The sequence below is a fragment of the Marmota flaviventris genome, chromosome 16 (assembly GCF_047511675.1).
Source record: "Marmota flaviventris isolate mMarFla1 chromosome 16, mMarFla1.hap1, whole genome shotgun sequence".
Lineage (NCBI taxonomy): Eukaryota > Metazoa > Chordata > Mammalia > Rodentia > Sciuridae > Marmota > Marmota flaviventris.
The window spans coordinates 18,415,276-18,440,667 of NC_092513.1; the positions used below are offsets into that span (position 1 = coordinate 18,415,276).

Consider the following 25,392-nt stretch of genomic DNA (forward strand, 5'->3'; position numbering starts at 1 on the left):
ACTACATACGAATTATACTACCTCTACTTGAATACTGCAATAAAGTGTCTCCCTGGGATGACTGACTAATACATTTCCCTCCAAGGTTAATTTTAGGGTCTATAGTACTATGTCATATAAATCATCAAACCATCTTCACATTGGAAAAATTTTAAAACTTCACAATCATTGCCACTGGCTCAAAGTCTTCCTGGCCATCCATTATTCTAGAAAATGTCACCATTCATAGAGTCCAGTGATTTTCAAGTTCAGGTCTGAGGTCCTTGCTCATCAGGGGAGCTGCTTATAAAAGGAATCAAAGTAGGAGGGCAAATGGTGCAATTTAAACACCGAATCAGTAACAAAGGGAGTTGCTAAGGTTAAATTTGCTAATTATGCTAGAGGTACTATTTTTGTATTTTGCTATTTATAACTGTAAATTAGCATATGACTAGTTTTATGCAGACTTTCAGTATTCTAATTAAATGTCATGCTATTTGAAATGCAGAGTAATGGTACAAAGGTTTTATTGCACATGAACATATGAATATCCCATGGATGCAATGTTTTGATATCAGTGCATTCAAGTGCTGGCTTTCAAATGCTGCTTTTTTTTTTTTTTTTTTTAAGTTGCAGATGGACACAATTCCTTTATCTTATTTATTTATTTTCATGTGGTGCTGAGGCTCAAATCCAGTGCCTCACATGTGCCTACCCTTCATTCCCTTTTGTCTAATCCAATCTATACCACTGAGCCACAACCTCAGCGCCCACCCACCTTTTAAAATTTGTTCTTTTTAGATACATGTGACAGTAGAGTGTATTTTGACATACTTTACCTACATGAAGATGACTTTCCATCATTGTGGTTGAACATGACGTGGAGTCACACTGGTGGTGTATTCATATATGAACAGAGGAAAGTTATGTCCTATTCATTCTACTGTCTTTCCTATTCCCATCCACCTCCCTTCCCTTTATTCCCTTTTGTCTAATCCAATGAACTTTAAATGCTGCTATTCTTGCTTTTAAATTATACGTTGCTATTAGTTTCATTATGCAGTTTGGGTTTTTTATTTGTATCAACAATATTTTATTTGTTTGTTTATTTGGGAGGTGGGGTATCAGGGATTGAACTCAGAGACACTCAACCACAGAGCCACATCCCCAGCCCATTTTTGTATTTTATTTAGAGACAGGGTCTCACTGAGTTGCTTAGCACCTCGCCATTGCTGAGGCTGGCTTAGAACTCACAATCCTCCTGCCTCAGCCTTCCCATCCCCTGGATTACAGGCATGTGCCACCACATCCAGATTGCATCAACAATATTTTAAACTATATTTTCCAAAACACTTGAACAGGCATGTTCAAGCCCTAGAGTTAGACCATATGCTCAATCACTGTTCCTGAATCAGTCCACCAAATGACACTACATTTTCATTCCAAGCTCTTCACCCCATGGCAAGGAGAAAAGACTGGAAGAATAGGCTGATAGGGCTTTGTACCACTTGAGACTGAGCCATAGTGACCCTCATACCTCCCTGGATGGCTCAGCTCTGATCCTAACCTTCCTTCTCTACTGGCCCTAACACCCAGCACACTTCCTCAACTTCTTCAGAACTGCATTTAGCACTAGCTGCTCTCTTTCTCCCTTCTTCTCTTGTCAAACAGACTTTTCACAAGCATCCTACACTTGTCATTTCTATTTACATTCTTCCCATTCACTCTTTAGCCCTTTACAATTAAGCTTCTGCTACCAATGTCCTGGGAAGATAGTTCCAAAAGGGAACACTAATGACCTCATTGAAAAACACATTTCGACCCTTGGAAGACTCAGTCAACATCTACTACATTTGACACAGTGATTCTCTACATTTTCTGCAACTTTTGATTCCTTGTTGGCAGATTTGACTCCCACTGTTTCCCTTTAAACTTGTGTTCCTGAGAGTTTATCTCTGAATGATCTTGTCCACCTCTACAGTTTTTTAAGTATCATCTGTATGTTGATAAGGACATCCATATGTCCTATCATAACCCTCTATTCAAGTTGCACTTTTAAACTGCCTGACAGACATCTTGACACAGATAGTACAGAGGAACCTCATATTCATCATATTCTAACCCACTCATCACTATCCCACACAGAAGCCTCTGGCATTCAAAATCACTCAAAATCTGTGAATCCACGGACCTTACCTCTATACCCAATCAATCATTAGGTCCCTTGGAATGTGACTCATAAATAACTCTTGAATTTAATCTCTCTTCTATGTTCCCTCTTATCAGCTTTATATACTGATTTTCATGTAAAATTCCTTGTGAGAACAGAATTGTAAAGCTAATTTTTAAAATAGCTTGAAGGCCAATGGGGTGAAAGATCAAGTTTCAGTATCCTCCCATGGTATAGGGACCCTGCCTCATTCCCCACACCTGCCTTCCAGCCAGCCCTCCAGCAACACTAGTTACACTTTTCCACTTCCCTCTCTGCTTATGCCGCCCATGCCTCCCAGAACACACTGCAACCCATCTCCATCAGCCACCTGACTATATTCTACTCATTCTTTAATGTTCTCTCCTCCCAGAAGCCAGTTCTGATCACCTCCAGCCAAGACGGGTTTCTGCAATACTCTCTGCATCCTACAGCCACCCCACTTCCTGTAGAGCACTGTGTGTGCCTGTTCATACTTCCTGAGTAGTGTCATATCATACCCATTTGGCTCTCCAGGCCTTAACACAGTACCCAGGAGTCAATGAATGTTTATTGAACTAAACTGATTCAATTATTTTCTAACAGAGACTATAAAAGTCAAGAAGTTTCAAAATCTTTTATATGGTTTAATACAGAGCAGATTTTCAAGTACATTAAAAGAGAAGAAATTGCTTTCTCCTCAAAGTACTAAAACATTAACATTTAGTCACAAATCTTTGTATTTCAATCAGATTAGTTAATAATACCTTCAAATTCTTAAATAGGAGTTAAAGTGTTATACATCAGGGCTAGAAAGACCCAGCTGCTTAGGTAAGGTCACAAGGTTTAATCTACCTAGTATTCCCATTCTCAAAGCAATCTACTATTTGATTTATAAGGTGAGATAGTGAGAGAAATTTTTGTGCTGTGCCTCACATACATTCTACAATGATCTAAATTTCTTCATAGTATAGTGTGTTTCTATTAATAATGAATTTCCGAGGAAGAGCAGAACTGATCTGAATTTAAAGCCATCGCAGAAGACCACTTTTTCTTGGCTCAAAACACAGAAAATTATACTTAATATGAACTACAAACAACTATTATGTCCAAGTCATGGGCCAATATAGCACTACAATTATGGGGTTTATTAAGTTTCAGAAAGGATACTCATCTTAGATATTTGGTGGTGTTTTTCAATCATCATAATAAATCCAGTCATGTCTAATTCAAGGATCCTTTAAAAACCCCTGGAATTAGCCCCCCCAATACAAATTAAAAATTTAGTTAGTTTTGAGAATTTAGTTTTATTGCTTAGTAGAATAACTGGTTTTACATTCATAGTAACCTAAAACTCATTACCTTCAAACTAAAGAAAAAGTTGGTAGACAGTTAACTTGAGTTGGAAATTTGCAAAGTACTCATCCCTAATTCTAAGAAATATACACAAATGATGAGCAAACACATGTAAATGAGCACAAGCACTCTAGCAGCCTGTGTGCAGCATACTTTTCTATGTGTGTGAGAGTTCTATAAAAGTGAATTTGTATTTAATGGAGAATTTGGAGCAGGTGTCTGACTTGGATGAGTGGAGGGAGGGCCAAATGAATGCTGAAAGATCAATTACAAGGTATCATCTGAGAAAAAGATTATGAATTAGGATGGTAAAGGCAAAGAGAAGACTGCTTTCAGAAGCAGATAAAAATTATAAAAGTTCACTTTGGATTGATTTCCAAAGGAAAAGGATCAGATAACACCTATGATTATTAACATCTACAATGGAACAAATGGTGACATTTACTGGGACAGAGAAAGTGCCAGCAAACTTTTTCTGTAGAGTCACATGCCAAATAAAGATTGAGGGTCATACAAGGTTTCTGTCACATAACTCTGGTTTTTATATATATATATATATATATTTATTTTTTAGTTGTAGTTGGATACAATATCATTAATTTATTTATTTATTTTTATGTGGTACTGAGGATCGAACCCAGGGCCTTACCCGTGCTAGGCGAGTGTTCTACCGCTGAGCCACAACCCCAGCCCTATACTCAGTTTTTTTGACTTAAAATGTAAACACTATCCTAAGCTCAAGGGACCCACTGACTTGTAAACTACTATTTGCAGACTCTAGATACTGCAGAACAATGTGGAATGGAAGGATCCAAAAATTAAGAGTTCAATCCCAATGAAGTTATCTTTGAGGACAGGAGCAGAAGGCTAGAAGTTCCTCTTTAGGCAGGCTAGCCAAAACCAGCTGGATCTAGAGATGGCTACCAGAGTGAGAGCCAGACAATAAGCAACTTCACTGTAACCCAACTTCCATACTAGTGACACACCTACCAGTTGCCATGACAGGAAGCACCTGTGGAAGAGGGTGAGGAGCCACTATACTCACACTGGTTTCACCCTGGAGGGCTGACCTAGAGCTCCAGAAATGGTTGAGAGAAGAACCTGACTGCAAGTTTACATCTGGAATAAGGAGCCTAACCCAGGACTCCAGGAAAGGTGAGAGGAACCCCAGTGGGAACAGACTGCAGTTCTCTGGTAGAGCTAATTTATATGATGTCCTTTGTTTGTGTCTCTCTTCCTTGCACTTTCTTTTGTCTCAAACAATGACTTCCTCTCATCCTTTGCAATGGTCTTCTAAAAACTTTCAAACTTCTCATTAAAATATTTCTTACCTCTGGATAACCTTGATCAGCTGGATCTCACCACATCCATCTCATCCAGAAAGTGGGAAAGAAGGAAACCCCTGAGTGGGCATCTGGGGTAAAAGTCCACAGTAGATACCAAGCTAAGGCAAATTTTTTAAATATGTAATTCATATTCATAATTTATTCTTCTTAATTTGCCAGGCAGCACCCAACATATGGGCTCTCCTCTTTGGGATATCTGCTCTGAGTTAAACCAGAAGATGTGTTGTGGTTTAATGTAATTTTTAATGAGTTTTTGTATATTACTTTATTAGTCTGTGTTTGTGATAACTAGCGTGACAGAGGATAAGGGATTTGATGGCTATAGCAACAGTCCTATTAGAAATCCCATCAATTCTTGCTCCAGCCACCAGATAAGCTTCTTTAAAAAAGTCCTGAGAGCTGGGATTATAGCTCAGTTGGTAGAGTGCCTGCCTTGTATGCACTAAGGCCCTGGGTTCGATCCCTGGCACCAAAAAAAAAAAAAAAAAAAAAGTCCTGAAAATAGCAGTAGACACAATTTGATTCAAGCTCACCAGGTAAACTGCTCCCAGAGTAACTAGAAATAATTAGCAAGGAGAAAATAAAATTAAAAACTTAATTTTTTTTTAATATAAAAAAGGGTTAGATAAAAAATAGAGGCCTAGGGATGTGGCTCAGGGGTAGAACATTTGCCTAGCATGAGTGAAGCCCTGTGTTCAATCCCCAGCACCACAAAAAAAAAAAAAAGAGAGAGAGAGAGAGAGAGATACAAAAACAGTTGAGAACTCAAAAGCTATAGAATGTTTGCCAAACATGTTTGAGGTCCTGGGTTTGATCCCTGGCACCATCACCAAAAAAAAAAAAATCAAATACCAAGATGGTAGATTTAAACCCAAATATATTAATTTTAAGAGAAATATAGAAAGGATAGCAGAGATTGGCAGTGGCCACAGCAGTTAGCCAAAGAATAACAGAGACAAGAGACTTATAAGAAACAATTTAGAAAAAAAAAAAAAAAAATCAGTAGCTTAGTAAGGAAGAAGATGTGCATACAATGTTTTATTTACAGCTAAATCTAAAAACACAGTAGAGTTGATTAACATTAAATATATCCTTAAATGCAAAGTTTCCCATTTATAAGCTGAACTTTAAAAACATTGTCTCCTCCCCATCCCACAAAAATAATTTAATACTATCTACATGGTCTGAACATTTCAAGAAATACACATACTTTAATAGGCCAATAATAACAGAAAAGACAAAAATCTCTGGTTGCTATTCTCAGGTTAAAGATGCAAGCATTCAGAAAGTAATCCAAGTTCTAATTATAAAGACCCACACAATATTTCTCTTTTGGGGTGTCATATCTGTTGTTATGTCAGAGGTTAACAGAATTTTTAAGCATCTCTATATCAAATAATCACCTAAGCTAACAACAAATATCCTGCATGTTAGAAGAACATGATAATTTTATTACTGGAATATTCTAATATCTCTCAATATTTCTCACAGAATGGAAGGTGATAAATGATTTGACAGAAGAAATGTATTTCTTCTCTTACAGTCATAGATGTTTTCTCAAGACTGGTTAGTCAAGTCTCTTAACTTTATTAAAGATTAGACAATGATTACTATAATATAAAATTTTGTCCTAGTAACCATTTGGAGCAACCAAAACTGAATTTATATATACTAAAAAGCCTATAATGCATATATGATCAACACACTCATATTTCTATTAAAATATTCATTAAAGTTTGGGGGTAGAATGTTAAGCAAGTTTAATTGATTCTTCAAAGGTCATGAGTATCATAAGAATTCTACTAAGGACAAAAACAGTTCAGTAGACAAGGCCTGGGATCCTATACACAATGTCGTTTGCCTTGTCCCTGTCTGTACCTTACAGTGCCCTTTTCACAGTGAATCAAAAAGTCAATTCCATCAGTAAAAATTTTTTTACAAAATGAATTTTGCAAGCATAAAACACAGAGTATGTTCTTAGTAGGTTACATTTGACTTCTAAATTCCATTCTCTCACCTAGTTACATAGAATACAAAGCTACTGACCTTTGAAAATATAGCGCATTCATTTTTTTCAGGCTTTTGACTAATTAGACAACAGAGAAAGAAATGTAAGGTGAAAGAGAAAAAATCCTAGTCATTTTTCAATTTCTTCAATCTTGTCATTTTTCCATACAACTAGGGTGATTCTGATTAGTACAACGATGCCCCAGATGTAAAGGTGATGAACAGAAAATCACACACACCTGGGCTAAGAAATGAGTTTCCACAGCAGTAGGGCTTTCTAGCTTCACTGTTAAACCTTCTGACCCAGACATTTCCCAATATCTCCTCCCAAGAACCAGTGTCTGTGGCAAGTGTTTCATGAGAAGACTTGTCAAAAAGATCACTTGATATACCCAGACCGTCCTCTTATTCTATTCAGTTATATAGTCATCAAATACTACCATGTGTAACCTATGGTTATGTAGTTATTTCTCTTTTAAAATCTTCTCTCTCCCAATCCAGTGCACTATTTAGGCCAGATGTTGTGAGGATTAAGAAAAGAAGATGGCTCTGCCTTCAAGAGATAACAGCCACTTCCTTCCTTTTAGCAGACATCACTGCCTGCTTCTATCCTCTTCCACTGAAAATAACTTAGTATGGTCACCTCCCTTTCTCATCATTACCAACCTCAAGGAAACACGCTCCAGTTAGGGTGAACTCCCCAACCACACCAAGTGCTTGTACAATGTTCTACCAGTTATGTCTCTAGAAACAAAGATGTTCAGTGGCCTCCTTGACAAAATATAAACTGTATTTCTAACCTTCACTGAAGCTACCACCCTGTCTTTGTCCACCAAAAGGAAATTTCTTTCAGTCTACTTCCCTTCACTTGAGACTCACGATTTCTGACCCAACCAACTCTACCAAAACAGCTCTCCCAATGATCACCAATGGTTTTCCTAATTACTAAATCTAAACACTCTTTTTGTAGTTCTTAATTTTTTTTTTGGAGGGGGGTGGATACCAGGCATCAATCCCAGAGGCACTTAACCACTGAGCCACATCTCCAGCATACTCCTTTTTTTCTTTTATTGACAGGGTCTCACTAAGTTGCTGATGCTGGCTTTGAACTTGTGATCCTCCTGCCTCAGCCTCCCTAGTCACTGGAATTACAGACATGCACCACCATACCCTGTGTGGTTCCCAATTCTTAATATTATTTCAGTTCTCTGCTCAACTACTGACTTTACTACCTTTACAAAGGTTTGTTTTCGATTATATGTGCAATCTAGAATTTTGTAATTTTTCTTTCTCTACCTCTCACAGGCTCATTTTCCTGCCACCAAAACAAATATACCATATTCAAATTTATTCACCTTCCATCGTGTGTTCCTCAGTGATATAATCATCAGAACACAGGACACAAAAAGCATTTCTGACAGGGGTTTCTGTGTGTGTTTGTGGTACTGGAATTGAACACAGGTGTACTCTATCACTGAGCAACACCCCCAACATGTTGCCAAGGCTAACCTGAAACTTTACAACCTCCTGCCTCAGTCTTTGAGTAGCTGAAATTACAGGTGTGTTCCATCACACTCAGCTTTTTTAAAGTAACTCTTAAAAGTTAATTTACATATAACTTACACTCTTTATCCTGTAACTTTTCCCAAGGCTTTGCAATGTGTTAGCAATAGTAAAAATATACTAAATTAAATTTATTCATTCATTTCTTTTCATTCATTAATCTATTCAACAAACATCTATTTAAAAGCATTCAGTTGGCTAATAGAATAATCAAGGGATAAAGAATGAAATAAAATAAGGGAGGTATACATCTGAACAGAGAGTCTTATAGGCCAATGTAAGAAGTTTGGGTTTTGTTTTAAAGGTGACAGGAGGTCTTAGTAGGTTATTTTCCCAAGTTCCCTCATAGCCAGCAAGTTACATAACACAAACATACCCCTCACCAAAACCCAAGCTCTTAACCACTCCTTTTAACTGCTTTCCAAAAATGCAGCTAAGGCCATTCCACAGGAAAACTATACCCACAATTCTGAAGTTAATAATGTCGTCTTCAGATGCAGGGGTCAGCAAACTATGGCCCATGAGCCAAGTCCAGCCCACCTCCTTGCCTTTATGAAGAATTTTACGGGAAAAGCCAGCCATAAGCATTTGTTCACATATTGTCTAAGGCTACTTTCACACTCTCATGCAGAATTAAGTTGCTGTGACAGAGATAACCTACAAAACTTAAAACATTTACTTTATAGAAAGTGTAGGTCAATCCTTGCTCTATCCAGCTGTTTTTAGGTTCATTTTCTAGAAATTGGGGACAGCAATAACTCACATATTTACAGGGAGGTTAAGGAAGAGAGTATATCTGGGAAACTCTCATGACAGCCGGTACTTCAAAATGTAAGCTGCAGTCTAATAAATGCTCTGCACTCCAGCATTTTTCTATGAAAAAATAATCTTGTCCCTGCTCTATCTCACCATTGTGTCACTTCTTTCTTGGAGGCATTTTGCTCCCCCAGAACACACACCACCTCCCAATCCTGACCTAGAAGAAGTAGGGTGTTTCCTATTATAATCATCCTCAAAGTCTGTTCCACAGTGTGCACATTTCTGATATCAGCCATTCTCCTTTCAGCCCAGCTTGCATCTCTGAAATCATGTTGAATGTCAAGATCTTCTGCTGCCCATTTGTGGAGACATATTCATTCAACTTACACAATACCTTATAAGCCATTCGCTCTTTTGCACTTCAACCGTTGAATCATATTTCCAGTCCCATTACTTCTCTCCATATAATTCCATTTAATTTCCCATATCAACATTTATTTCTTAAAGATATTAGACATGACAAAATACTTCTTAAACAACAACAAAACACTCCTTTCAAACTATTCAACATCCTATCATCACCCAATGATACATCCTCAGCTCTGCCGTGAAGTTCTTCCACAATATGATTCCAATCTACACCTCCAAACAGACCTTCCACTAAATTTCCTGAGCCCTTCCCATGCTTCTCTAGTATATACCGTATTGTATGTAATTAGACATGCAGTGACACTAATGTTAGGTAGTTATAATGCATTAAGCACTGAAAATAATAAGAAGAAACACTTAATTCTGTCCAGTCTTAAGAAAGAGATAGGAGTTCAAACGTACACAATCTTGCAAGGATTCAATGCAGTAATAAAAATAACATAATACCCTTTTGGTCTTCTGGTGAGAAAAAAAATCATAATATTGCAAATTATTCATTCCTGGTTACAAAGTTTTATACGACCAGTATAATCAACATAATTAGCAAAATAAATATTTGTTACTTTTAAATAGGCCTGATTGCTAACAGTATTCTAACAAGGCAAAAGCAGGATGTTTTCTATAGGGTTTCCCAATAAAGTCTTTACTTTCCACTGAAAAAAACACATAAAAAATAAGATCCAATATCACAGAGTAAATTTTTCTAGGGCTCTTGGTGATGATTTGTTTGTTTGTTTGTTTTTAAATTGGGTGGGTTTTTTCTCCTGAGGTTAGAAAGCCATCCAGAGGACAGCTCTTTAAATATTCCCCTCAGAGGGAGTCTCAAACTCAACATGAGAAAATAGTTAAAGAAATCCCTAATGGTCCAGTCAACATACATTTTTCATAAAGTGATTATCCTCCTGCAGCCTCAGCTTCCTAAGCCTTTTCCCCCTTCCATAATTGTTTTCCTGGTAGGCCAGGCAACAATTATCACTGCTACAAAACTGAGGAGATTCACAAGCAATATATTTTACAATACATAAGTGTAATGTCTCTGATATCTGGTGCTTTTATCACTAATTGCACTATAAAATGCGCTATTAAAACAGGGACAAACAAGATTGTAAAAATCACATAATGGACCATGACCACTTACAAAAGGCATTCATGAATGTTACTGTACCACTCTCTTTTCTTTAACTTTCCAGTTATACAATTATTTTTCTGAATTTTTATTTCTAGGAACACCATCAGGAAAATGAATATATTTTGGAACTTCCTAACATACACACATGCTCTTGAATACATTGTTTTATACATTTGCTCAAAATTAAAATCATATAGCATGCCAGACAATATGCTACAACCCCTGAGTTCCTAGGGACAGATATGTAGTTCCTTGAAAGAAATGAGGGGCACAACAAATGCATTTAACCTGTGATATCTCCTCAAACTCTAGAGCACAGAGCTGAAAGCATGAAGAACAAATAGATGGATTTCACAATCCGATCTATGAAATATAGAATACAACAGAACCAAAAAAACATTTATTTCCTGGGGAAGAAAAGAATGATCAAAGGGTGATATTACTGGAAGTTACTGGAGGATGCGGATCAGTGGAACTGTCCACTACTCCGTGTGCCATTAGAACTCACTAACTCGTGGCTAATGTCAAGTTTGCTGATGAGCCTTTCAACCCTTCACTATTGACTCACTTGTCTAACCATTTAAAAAATGAGAATCATGAATAAGATAGAATTAGCTGGGTGTGATGGCACATGCCTGTAATCCCAGCGGCTCAGAAGGCTGAAGCAGGAGGACCACGAAATCAAAGCCAGCCTCAGCAACAGCAAGGTGCTAAACAACTCAGTGAGACCCTGTCTCTAAATAAAACACAAAAATGGGATGGGGATGTGGCTCAGTGGTTAAGTGCCCCTGAGTTCAATCCCTGTTACCACCCACCACCCCCGGGGAAAAAAAAGAAAAAGTAACAATTAAACATATTTGTACCATCCATAAATAATTCCAATGAATATTTAGATGGTATTAGAATTTCAAGTAGTGATTCAGATGAAATACTGTAAGTTTCACTTATCCATTACTAGAGACAAACTCATTCTAATAATACCACAGAACACAAATCCCACAAACCAAATAGTGGCTAGTTTCTAGAAAGCTAAAGACAGGTGTGCAATTAATGTGCTGGGATTGCTTATTGTTTTTTAATAGGACAATCTTCTGCTAGGTGAAGTAGAAACTTCTGCTTTGTAAGTACTTAAAATGTTAGTTGGTAAAGTGTGATTGATCTTGGGTCTGAGGAAAAAAAAAAACTTTCTAGACTTGTGCAACTCTGTCATACTTATTCTCAAACATTTTCTTAAATCGTTTCTAATGACCAAAACCTTACTAAAATCAAACTGTAATTTTAAAAGAAATGATACATCACAGTTATATACGTCTTAGTTGCACCCATTGTTTTTTCTCACTGGGGACATTAACTAGTGCTCAACCTTTCATCAAAGACTATTAGAAAATAAGACAGATGATACATATAATGTTTGCTCTAATTTCAGAAATCCAAGTTACTTCACTCAGCAGAAATAATTTTTAAATATTTACAGAGTAAAAATAATTTACTTTTTCAAAATGTAAAATAGTTGAATCATTCCAAAATTTTGCTGGACAAACTTAAAAAATCAGAAGTTTATTTTCCATTAATATTATCTCTCAAAAATTATTCTCTAAGACATACTATAGCTATGTTATTAAATGCAGTTAAATGGGGTCTACATACTCGATGAACACACAACAAAACTCACCTTGTCAGATGCCTCAGAAGCCAAGAGGTTAGTTGCAAGGGTTTGTAGTTTGTGATGGGCTATATTTTTAAGGGCAGCAAGACTACGTCTTGTCATAGCTTGTTTGAGGTTGACTGCTGGGTGACTAAGTGAATCTACTGCAGCAGGAACTGCTTCATCACAAGCATTCAGTATCTCTACTGCTGTTATCCCCATCACACAACGATCCAAAGCACCTGGGAGGCAAACACGTTCACATGTCACACAAGACTGTAAATTTTTTTTTTATTTTTTAAGAAAAATTTCTATGTAGAGATATGTAGTAGCAGTGAATTCTAGAAATATCTTCTTGCTTTTCTTTTCTTTAATAATCTTCCATGCAGATTACCTCAGTCTAACACAACTTCCCAACAAGGTCAAGTTCACAGCCAAGATTTTGACAACCTCCTTCAGGCTTTTTCCACTCTATTCCTATTTCCCAGGTTTCCCTGATTACTCACACATCATTACACTATTATAAACATTAAATAAGATGACCTGAATGTCCCCCAAGTTGTACATCAATATTAAACAAAAATATCTTACTAAAATGCATACTTTTGCAAACCAGTTTGCAAATTTCCTTGTTTTGTCTTTTCTTTTTCTTTTTTGTTTGTTTGTTCATTTGATTCTTGTTTTTCAGTATTGGGGATCAAACCCAGACATGCATGCTTGGCAAGTGCTCTACCACTGAGCAATACTCCCAGCCCCCAGTCTAAAATTTTTTTTTAAATATTTTTTTAGTCGTTGATGAATCTTTGTTTTATTTATTTATATGTGGTGCTGAGAATCAAATCCAATGCCCTCACTCTGCCGCTGAGCTAAAACCCAGCCTCTGAAATTTTTTGATTCTTACTCTCACCACCCAAATGTTTCCCAAACATTTCTGAAAATAATTACTACTTATAACTACTTCAGAATCTTCATTTGGCCTTCCTTTCCACTTACCTCCATTTATGCAATTCTTATATAAGTTAGCACACAGACCTCTCCTTCCTAGATAATGCAGGGTTGTCACCTCTTTCACCAAAGCCCTCTGAACCTTCACATAATGTCACATTTCCAATCAGCTGTTCTCTGATTGTTTTAATTTCTCCCTTTTCTGCTTTATTTTTTCTATAACACTAATGCCAATTAACACACTGTTTATTTAAAATTTCTGATTTGCTTCTACCTACCCAGAACTGTAAACTCCACTAGAAGTAGAGAGTGTATATGTGTGAGAGCATGTGTGTTTATATGTACATGCATGTTTTACACATGAATCTGCAGAAACAATAAGAAAATGAAGTTCAGCTGTGTCAACATGGAATAAAAGCCACAATATATTGTTAATTAAAAAAAAACAAGGTTGAGAACAATTTTCATAATTTAAAGGGAGAGAAGGAATCCTATAGTTACAGTAAAAAGTGATTAACAGGGTATATTTACATAGCTGAATTACTAGGAATTTCAGGTTCTTCTATATGATCATTTGTAATATATTGATATTTTATTATGTTTTTAAATATCATGGGAAGAGTAAGATTACTTAAGTAAGTTAAAATTAGATTTTGAAAAAAAATACTTATATTTTTTCAAACGTTTTAAAGTTTAACAGGAATGAATTTAGAATTTACTTTTCTAGCCCTTAGTTCTTTATTAAATGTTATCTGTAGTTATAATAGAAAAGACTTAAGTGACAGTTATTGTTATCCCAAACAGAATTATTAATCAACAAAATAAACATACACTATAAGCCAAGCGCCAAATATCTAATTTGCCTCTTTTTGTCAAGTTTATACTTACTACTTGATTTTGACAACTATTTCCAAAGTCATTAAGTGGGAACGAGCAAAGGTATGTGTCCATGGTAGGTGTGAGCCATGGTGGTGATGAAAGGGCCTGCAATGGCCTCAGAGCCAGGAGGTTCGAGGCTGAGAGTTTCAAAAGGGCAGCTTAACAAGAGGAAGGTGGAGGTAACAGCTTGGTGCAGGGGCTAAAGTCTCAGAAGCATTAGCATAAAGATATTGTTGGAGCCCTGGCAGAGAGAGAAGGGAGTTCACCCAGAGAGGCAGCCCAGCATAGAACCCATAGAGGGAGGGCGGATGAAGTCTAGGCATGAAGGCGATCTGGCACAGGGTGTTGACAGGTATGAGAAGAGCACCCACATGCTCTGCAGGAATGGTCTGAGGTGTGAGAGAGGTGAGGAGAGCATCTGTGTAAGCAGGTAGCTTTGCACAGATATGTGATCCCTAGAAGGAAGAGCAGATGTCCACACTGGGCATAAGACAGGCCAGGAACAGTATATCAGAACCAGGCAGAATGCAAGAGATGCCCGTGCAACACTATGTGTTTGTGCTGGACAGCAAAATGGTAATCAAAACCATCACCACCAACAACAAAAACCATGTCCAGCTTGAAGGGATTCCTAGGACATCATATTAAGAGTTTAAGATTATAATCCACTAAATAAAATGGGAATCCAAAAGTTCTTTATGATATAAATGACTAAATTAAAAATTTGAAAACAGATGTTTACATGGTTTCAAAGTACCCTGCCCCCCCCCAAATAAAGAATAATTTTCCAGTGAAGAAGCCAAAAAACACCACCTAAATAAGATATAAGATATAAGTATATATCAGTGATAAAACAAATTAAAATCATTTATCATGTGACAGGATACAATGAGAAAAATATCTGTGATATTCTTGCCAAAGATATATATTCGGTCCAGGCATAATGGAGCACTCCTGTAATCCCAGCTGTTTGGGAGGCTGAGGCAGGAAGATTGCAAAATCAAAGCCAGCCTTAGCAACTTAGTGAGGCCTTACGCTACTTACGAGACCCTGGCTCAAAATAAAAACAAGGGCTGGGGATGTGACTCTGTAATACATACTCTGAAAATAAATCATGAGAAAACATCACTTGGGAAACACTTTACAAAACAACTGACCAATCAGATTCCAAAGTTTCAGTCGTTGAAGGAAAATAAAAACTAAGGAACTATTCCCAATTGAAAGAGTCATAGAACTAAATACCATGCTCAATTACAGTGTAGATGTTTTTGCAATAAAAGACTTTAGTGGAACAACTGGAGAAATTTGAATAGGGTCTAAAGATTAGATGGTAGCAATATATCAATGGTAATAAACTTCAAGGTGGAGGAAAATTTATATGACATGGCAAGATTCAAAACATTTGCACACAAAAAGGTAATCAACACAAGCCAAAAGGAAATACTGAAAAGACTCAAGAGAAAAAAAATTCAGTCCAAGGAAAATCTATTTAAAAACAATCAATTTAGAAGGAGAGTATATTCTGCTTGTATCTTTAACGATTTTTAAAATTCAAATAAGCAGAAAGGACTTCTGCTTCCAGTCAATATGGGGTAACAGGTACTAAATTCACCCTTCACATTCACATGTATGTGTGTGTATGTGTGCTTGTGTGTGTGCGCGCGCGCATGTGTGTTTAAAAAACACGATATATGAAAACAACGATTTTCCAGACAATGGACATTGGGCACTTAAGGACAGTGATGCTTGAAAGATGGAAACAAACAAGGTTCAGTCTTCAATTACTCCAGCTCATCCCTCAAGATGAGTCTCTAGGACCACAGCACAAGAAGAGGGAAGCCAAGTAGAGACTAACAGATTCCATAAGTTGAAGAGCAAAGGCTGAGAGGCCAGGAGACCAAAGCTGCTAGAGTTTGCAGGACAGAGTACCAGAGTGGAGTAACCCACATAGAAATCTGCAGAAGTTCCTCACATCTTTGCCAGAATACTGAGAAGTTCATGATTATGAGGAATCCACGAAAGCTCAAGAAAGAACCACGTGGAAGGACTGCGGGGTGCAGATGCTACTGTGAATAGTGCCTGTTCTCACCAGTTAGAAGGAAGTCTCCTAACTCACAGGGAAGAATTGATTGGGTAGAGTACTCTGTAAGGTATTGCCTCAACCACAGGTAATAATTAGCTCCAGAATTATCACTTCTCATCCCCACCTAACAAGTCTTAAAGGCAAGACCCAAGGGGGATCAACCATGTCCCTTAATAAATCTCAAAAAGATTTGTGGGAACACAAAAATATCCAACATCCAGGAAAATAAAATTCATAGCATCTGCTGTCCAATAAAAAATTACTAAATGAAAACTACAACATAGTTCATGAAACTTACATTTAAATGTGAATAATGCAGATTAGTCATTGTGGAAGGAAAGAACAGTAAACTTGAAGACACAGTAATAGAAACTATAAAAAATTAAAAAAGAAAAAAGATTATTAGTGAGCTGTGGGACAATATCAAATGGCCTAACATATATAATTGGAGTCTCCAAAGAAAGAAAAGAGAATGGAGGACAGAAAACATATTTGAATAAATTATAGCCATAAATTTTCCAAACCTGATAGAAACCCCCACACACAGATTCCCAAGCCCAAGCAAAATGAAGAAAATTACAATCAAAACAAGTAATAAAAGTGTTTTAGGGCTAGGGATCTAGCTTGATGTTAGACACTTGCCTGGCATGTGTGAGGCCCAGAGTTCAGTCCTCAGTACCAGGAAAAAAAAAGTTTTAAAGCAGCCCAAGAAAACAAACACGTTATATACAGAAGAAAGTTAAAGACTACAGCAGACTTCCCTCTGGATACAACGAAGTAAGAAGATAGTAAAGAATTGAAAGAAAGAAAAAACTGTGAACCTAGAACTTTACACTCATAGAAAATATCTTTTAAAAATAAAGGTGAAGTTGGGCTTAGCTGCACATGCCTCTAGTCCCAGCTACTCGGGAGGCAGAAGTGGGAGGATCACTTAAGCTCATGAGTTGAAAATCAGCCTGGGCAAATAGACACAGCTAAAATAAAATTTAAAACAAACAAAAAAAATTTAAAGGAGGTGAAATAAAGAATTTTTTTTCGGACAAGGAAAAGCTGAAGGAATTCATTGCCTCAGACCTACAAGAAAAATTAAATATTAGAAAAAGAAAAGTGATTTCAGGTGGAAATCTGCACCTACACAAAGCAATGAAGAATAATAGAAATGATAACTATGCATAGGTAAATATATGACTTCATTCAAATTATTCCAATTTCCTTAAAATACAATACACTTTTCAAAAAACAGAAAGAAAAAAAATGTCCTGAGTAAGTGAAAATCATGAGAATTTTGATGATGCAAGTTAAAAGAAGTGATAGTGAGCGAGTCTATTATTCTTAACTACAGCAAATGGTCATGTAAAAGAATAATAAGAAGGATGGGGATATAGCTCAGTTGGTGGAGTGCTTGCTTTGCACGCACAGGCCCTGGGTTCAATCCCCAGCACCACCAAAAACAACAACAAAAAAGAATAATAAGAAGTAAAGACAGAAAGGTAGGAAGATTTTGTTTTGAAGGTATTGTGAACTGACATTGTTCAGAGTTCATTCATTGAACAGTAGCATGAACCAAATGTTACTGCTGTCTTCTATCCTAGGATTAATTAACAAGCAGAGTACAGGATAGATTAGAAGGGAAAGAGCAGGCAGAGTAACCAATAAAGATAGCTTAGGTATGGGGAAATAAAACCCTAAATTAGAATAATACACCGGAAAAAAAGAGGAGCTGGGGGAAATCTAATGGGAAAGACTTAGTAATTAATAGCATGAGGGGTTGTGAGGAGGTAGTGGTAAAGTCAATCACATCTCTGCTCTGATACCTCTTCCTTCCAAGAGGGAAGCAATGGAAATGGTTAACTACATAAGTAAGTAAGATTTCATATTTTATAGTCATTCATCAAAAGGGATAAAAGATACTCTCTAATTATACTTGATTTTACCAAGTACCTTTTTAAATTCATTCTTTGTGTTTCCCCCTATTCTATTCCATGCTTGTAACACAATAAAAAGTAAAAATCTGGGGCTGGGGTTGTGGCTCAGAGGTAGAGCGCTTGCCTTGCATATGTGAGGCACTGGGATCAATCCTCAGCACCACATAAAAATAAATAAACAAAATAAAGGGTAAAAAAAAAAAAAAGTAAAAATGTGGGCTGGGGTTGTGGCTCAGTGGTAGAGCTCTTGTCTAGCATGTGTGAGGTACTGGGTTCCATTCTCAGCACCACATATAAATAAATGAATAAAATAAAGTCCATCAACATCTTAAAAAAATGTAAAAAAATGTAAAAGACATAGAGTCAATAATGTAGTGGCAATATATTATAAAACAGAAAGGTAAGGTCAAATCTCTAGTATGTCAGATACTGCTGGAAAAAGGTCAAATATGTGAAGAAAATATTTGCCACTAAAACCTCTCAACAGCAATTTTAGTAAAAGTTCAGAAACATAAATTTAAATAAATGAAAACAAAAGCCCAGGAATGTTTTTGAAATTAGTCTTAAGAATGACACTAGACTTTACTTGTATAAAAATCTGATCCTTGACATATTTTTGGTTATCCATAATTTATAGACATTTTCAGCAGACACCTGAATATACATTAACTCATAATTTTATGCTATGTTTGATTAGGTAATTCAGTTCAAAAAGATGAATATATTTAATTAAGTCAATGTAAAAATTGGAATTTTAAAAAACTCAGAGGGGCAGAAAATGAATAAAAAGAAAAAAGTAAATGACAAGAACTCATATGCTAATTTCTAATAATGTTCGGCAAGCATTAATGATATTTGCATTTGTACAAGGCGACCTAATTAAACCTATTAAAATAGGAATATGATGTGGGAATCACTTTTGCCAAGTAGCAAAGATGATAAAAATGAGCAAATGAGAATGTTATTTAGGCTTGATAATGATTACATAAGAACACTTTATGGCACCAGTTATGGCTTAAAGCATGCCACTGTGGGCCAAATAGGATTCTGACCTTGTCAAAGGCCTGTGGGAATGACAAGCACAGTTACTGGAATATCAAATGTGAAGAATGAGACAGTTGACCCCTGAAGCACATAAAGAGCTCCAGGTGGAAGCAGTCACCATCTACATCAGTGGCTAACCTTTAATAAGTTCATGAATGGGAGTCAAAAGGTTCATCTGGCCCATTCTTGTTGCTAGTGTTTGACTGTTTAACCAGAATATCTTCATGGCCTGTTCATCACTATGAAGTGGCTAGTTCATCTAATAAAATGTCCTGATAAAAGAATAACAGATTCTGGACTTCAAATTCCCTAATTATATTTATATTACCTAGCTTTAATTTCATTACACAATAAACACTGAAGACAAAAATCTATCCATATGAAAATAAAAAAAAAAAACTAAAACAAATGACACATAAAAGTACAAAATAAAGAAAATTTAAGTGTTTTAACCTAGAAATCATCAGTAAAACTCAAAATACCAAACTATGCCCGATACGTATAAGCAGGTTTTATATGGCACAGCTTCATCTGTGAAAATACATTCCCAAAACACGAAGATCAAGTATCTCCTCAGAGTTTAAATACATTTCATACATCAAACCCTGGCTGCATCCGATTTATCTAGCTTCATTTTTTATTTATTTAATAAATAAATAAATTTAATTAATAAATAATGTCAATACCTTCAAGATGTACCTTACGGACTCCCCAGAGACCTATATATCACTAGCTACAGCACATACTGCTAAGAGAGAAAAAGAACATATACCTCCTATTATAGCTGAAATCCAAAACAAATTTTGTTTCTCTATTTGTACCTTAATTAAGAATGTCAGTAACTGATTATTTACTCAGGTCCTCCTGAAGGTCAGAGCATAACTAAAATTTTAATATTACATATTGTGTTTAATCTAAATTGGGTTAAATTATACTAAATTCATTTCAAGCAGAACATCCTCCAATATCCCTATAGTTAGGGGCAATTTATTGTTTCCCTTTAAAAAAATCACTATGAAAGTTACCTTGTTTTTCAGTAAGATCTTATCTAGAAAGAATTTCATATTTTACTCTGTATTATTTACAAACATTTAAATATTAATCTTAATATTTAAGATTAAATATTCTTAAATATTCAAGCACCACACATTTAAAAATTTCAATCTTTCAAGACAATGATACTCTTTTCCTTTATTTATTTAAAAAGGCCTAGACAAGTTTATCATATCTTCTATTTTAAGACATACCAATTAATTTTACAGTATTTACAATATTTTAATATAGTTCTATTGTTCTAAGAACTTTCTTCAATACTTATTCTCAAAGAAAATATTTCCAAATGTAGGTAAAGTCATTCTGCCAAATTCCATGAGGTAATAAGTTAAGCAGCAAAATATTTCTTTAATAATTATAGGAAATACATACACATGTCTGCATATACACACAAACTAAAAAGTATACACACACATACATTATACATACATTCTATTTATCACATCAGGGAACTATCTCATTCTACTCCTACAACACTATAAAATACTGTTGTAAAATAGGAAATACTATCCTAATTTGACAGATGAAAACACCAAAGGGCAAAAGTCTGATGAGCTAAGATAAATCACAGTGCTTCCAAGTTATTGTCGATCCTAAGTTCAAACCAAACAATCTGATTCCAGCCACAAATGGTATCTTTAGTGTGTGAAGTGGATCAAACCAACAAGCAAGACCATGATAAGCAGGTAGACTGTAACATTAAGGAACACAAAAGTAAAATACAAAATTGCATATATAGGATGGCAGTAATTCTGTTTTTAAAAATGTCCGGGAACAAATAAGAAAGAAATATGCCAAAATGTTAATATTTACAACTGGGTAATGAGCTCTGGTTTTGCCTTTCTTCTCTTCTAATGTTTGTGCTTTTAAAATTTGACCAAAAGTATTAATTTCTTTTACAACCAGACAAGAGAAAAAAAAAAGGTAAATGCAAAAGTAAAGAAATCTGACAGACTTCCAGAAGGTTCCTCTTGTCAAAATTGCCTGTGTTACAGTTAAACTGAGGATGATCAATAAGGCTACTGAAGATGATAGCTACTTATCCCAAAAAGGCTTATGGGAACTCCCATCTGATAACTGTGCAAGCAGCTGTATATAGTCTGATTTAAAAAAGACTAAAACAAACAACAAAAGGTGAAGAAAAAGAAAATATTTGGTAGAAATATTATGTAGTTCAAGTAGGAGTCTAAAGATAAGTGATTATCTATCAGTGATTAAAAACCTAACAATGTAAAAGATGAATCCAATGTTATCACAAAAAAGCCAGATTAATGCAAAACATTGTTGCATGCTTAAGTATTTCCCAGGGAAACTCATGGTAGTGTGTGTATGAACACTGTATATCTTTACCTGTGCTTTTAAGTTAAGCATTACTTGTCCACATTATAAACTCCATACATCACATTTTTGAAACTTGAAATTTTACATGCCCCACTAGAACTTGAAACCTTGATGTAGATTACTTCCTACGATTTTCTGCCCAGCACTGCCTTTCTGCTATTCAATAAAAGATGATTTTATTTTTTTCTGCTGTTTCTGACCTGAGACAAACATGGTTCCTTCATCCCACTCACAATTTATCTCATGAATTATACAGAAATCACGTATACTTTGTCATCTGTAAATCTGTCCTCATCTGTACGTTACTTTCAATTATATGCTTTTAAAGACTGGTGAACTGATCCACAAGTATTTGGCATAGTACAACAAATAAGAGGACACTGAAATATTTCTTTATTGATAACAACGAGAATATTTAGGAAAAAGAGTGATGAGGAAAAAAATAGCAATTTTTATACATTGCAAAACTTAATTTTTAGGAAACCAAATATACCCATTAATTTTCTAGTTTCTTTTCAAGCTAATTCTTACCAGTATCCATTTGCCAGACATACACAGAGCCATCTGAACAACCCACGACCAGGTAATCATCAGAGGGTCTCCACTTGATTATCTGAATAGGGAAAAGGTGCCGAGATGCCAACATGATGCATTTTTTCTCTCGCAAACTTAGAAGTCCTACTGAGTGGTCACTGGCTACAGAGCAGATACAGTGCTGCACTCTTGCCTGAAAAGAAGAATGCACCTTCATTACATTTAGATTAAATTTAGAGTAAAACAGATTCTGTTCTCAAATAACTGAAATGAAAGTTATTCATACATTCACTACCACCAAAAATCAACTACAACTAAATGTTGAACAATTTATTCCTTTATATTATACATAAAACACTCAGTTCAACCATCAAAACACTTTTACTAAACAGGAAAGGAAGCCTTGGAAAAATCTGCTGTTCAAATTTGCAGATGCCCGCTCACTGAAATGCTATATCTAAGCAGGCAAAGGTGGAAAAAAATTGATCTGTTCTTCTGTGTTCCCTTTCCACAGTATGAACTTTCCTTTGTTTGCCATGAGAGCTGCTTTCTGCAGTCCTTCCTTCTGTTTGTGACTCTGTCATTTTAAACCCCTGCTCCTCCCTGCTCAGAAACAATACCCTCACAGTCCCCCTGCCAGTCATCCTTGGGAGTCAAGAATATTTCATGTTATCTATAGATTCATATCCCTACTTCCTTCCCAGCTTCTGTCTATGATGCCGGCAGGTGCATTACCTCAGCTAACCACACAATAAGCCAATTAAACATTTTCTGCTCATATCTAGTTTTTGCCTTTCAATTCCCTTTTAGAACAAGATGAGATGTAAATAATCAAGGACTGTAAGGATTTTCACCAGTAACAAAGAACTCAATCTACAACAGAGAAAACTTAAAAACTGAAGTTTTTAAATTTCTATAATACAATTCCTAAGCAATTTAAAAACTTAACTCTTTGCTGACATAGATGATGATCTCAGGTCATACTGAGGGAAAGCATATGAAAACAACCATCTGAATTACTCCACGTATTGGGACTATTTCTAGAGGATGAGGTCCCCTGCAGTTCGTACATATACTCTCCTTTCAATGAGATCTAACGGAAGGGACTTGTCAAACCTCAGCCTGCTGGACTTCTGAGCAAACAGACTGTTTTAGCCAGAGATCAATATCTCACTGATTCCCCAAGTGGGAATGTTGAAAGATATTAGGTGAAAAGATGGGGGAGGTGGCTGAATGTGCATGAAAAACACTGAACCTATGCAGTTGTTGATGTTTTTAACCATAGAATTTCCAGGATGATTTAGCATGCTGATGTGAATATAATTATTCCTATAAGGAAATAAAATATAATTCACCTCTAAATTTGCTTGACCATGTTATCTATGACACCTAGTTTTTAAAGGTCACATTTTAGGGAAAGCTGGTGCAACTGGTTCCTTTTATATAGTGGCTGCTAACAAACTTAAGACTAAATTTTCCTATACCAGTGCAGGATCCTGGGACATACATATTTGAACATGGACTCTCAGTGGTCTCATTCACTTCTCTCATTTTCTCTTCACCATGATTTAGCTTTATCTTTATTTTACTTAATTTTTTATATATATTTTTAGTTACAAATGGACACAATACCTTTATTTTATTTATTTTTTTTTATTTTTATGCAGTGCTGAGGATTGAACCATGCTAGGCAAGCACTCTACCACTGAGCCACAATCCCAGTCCCTTAATGTTTATTTTTATAAACAACTTAAAATCAATTTTGAATAACACAAGGCATTAATAAAACAAAGATATGAGATTAAACTATCTAATTTGTTCTCAAATTCAAATGTTTTATCTTTTTATTCTTTGTTAGCTTTTTTATGTTTTATGATCATTTAGACACAAAAGTGAGCACAGCAGTTGGTTTACTAATTTAAAAGTTAAGAAAACTATGTTCAAGCCTGGCTCAGTGGCGCACACCTGTATCCTAGCTACTCAGGAGGCTAAGGTAAGAGGATCTCAAGTTAAAGGCCAAACTGAACAATTTAGGGAAAACCTGTCTCAAAATAAAAATGGCTGCAGATGGAGCTCAGTGGTAGGGTGCCCCTGGGTTCAATCCCCAGTTCTGCAAAAAAAAAAAAAAAGCCGAGTAGTGGGGGACTAGGATTGTGGCTCAGCGGTAGAGTGCTTGCCTAGCATGGGCAGGGCCCGGGATCTATCCTCAGCACCACATAAAAATAAAGGTATTGTGTTGTGTCCATCTACACCTAAAAAATAAAATTTTTTTAAAAAAGAAAGAAAGAAAACTAACTTTAGAAAGATATTACAAACCTCTATTAAAACATTATAATTTTCTTAAACATTTGTTAAGCTATTTCATTTATCTTGATACACACTCAATTGAAATATAAAATATGATTTCTTTCTTTAAAAGGATGTACAAAGAACTGTGGGGCAGATGAATTCTGGCACCCAAATATTACTTTTTTAATTAGCAGAAAGATGTAAAAAAGTGGAAAAGTATTTAACATCATTTAAATTAAAGCAATACAGAATACAACTGAGTAAATATATATACAAATGCACAAGAACACACATTTGTATCCTATGATATCTTTATTCTCAATTATTTCATAACATAAAGTATTAGCTACACAAAACATGCATTGCTAACTTTAGATATTTAATACAATGGATGCTTTGATTTTCTACAGATTGTCACTAGTGCTGTCTTTGTAGTTATCAAATATTATCTATTATTCACTTTATAAAAAGGGAAGACTGAAGCCTTAATGGTTAACTACTGTTTTCTATTTTGCATCACTAAAAAGAGGTCATTTCATTCATATCTTTCATGAGAGAAACAGTGATCTTTTTCTCTTATATGATTTTTTTCCCCCATTACTAGGAATTGAACCAGGGGTACTCTACCACTGAGCTACATCCCCAGCACTTTTCATGTTTTATTTATTTTACTTTGAGATAGGGTCTAACCAAGTTGATAAGACTGGCCTCCAACTTTCAATCCCACTGCCTCAGTATCAGGAGTAGCCAAGGTTACAGTCATGTGCCACCACTGTGTCCAGGGGTCTCTGGGTATAATAAACTCAAAAAAAAAAAAAAAAAAAAGGATTCCTAAACAGCATTTTCTTCAAACTACTCATATCCTTTCACCAGGCACTGGTCCACTACAACACTCAAA

At 35.8% G+C, this 25,392-nt stretch overlaps 1 protein-coding gene across 2 annotated transcripts in view; it reads right to left on the reverse strand.

Annotated features, from left to right (window-relative positions):
* The window catches only part of Wdr7 (WD repeat domain 7), a 326,007-nt gene that overhangs the window by 236,939 nt on the left and 63,676 nt on the right, over positions 1–25,392 (reverse strand). For both annotated transcript variants that reach the window (XM_027949032.2, XM_071602717.1), the window contains exons 13-14: positions 22,203–22,398; positions 12,429–12,643 (exon numbers count right to left, since the gene is read on the reverse strand). In XM_027949032.2, the coding sequence (XP_027804833.2) occupies positions 12,429–12,643; positions 22,203–22,398 (411 nt within the window). The remainder of the gene's footprint in view (positions 1–12,428; positions 12,644–22,202; positions 22,399–25,392) is intronic.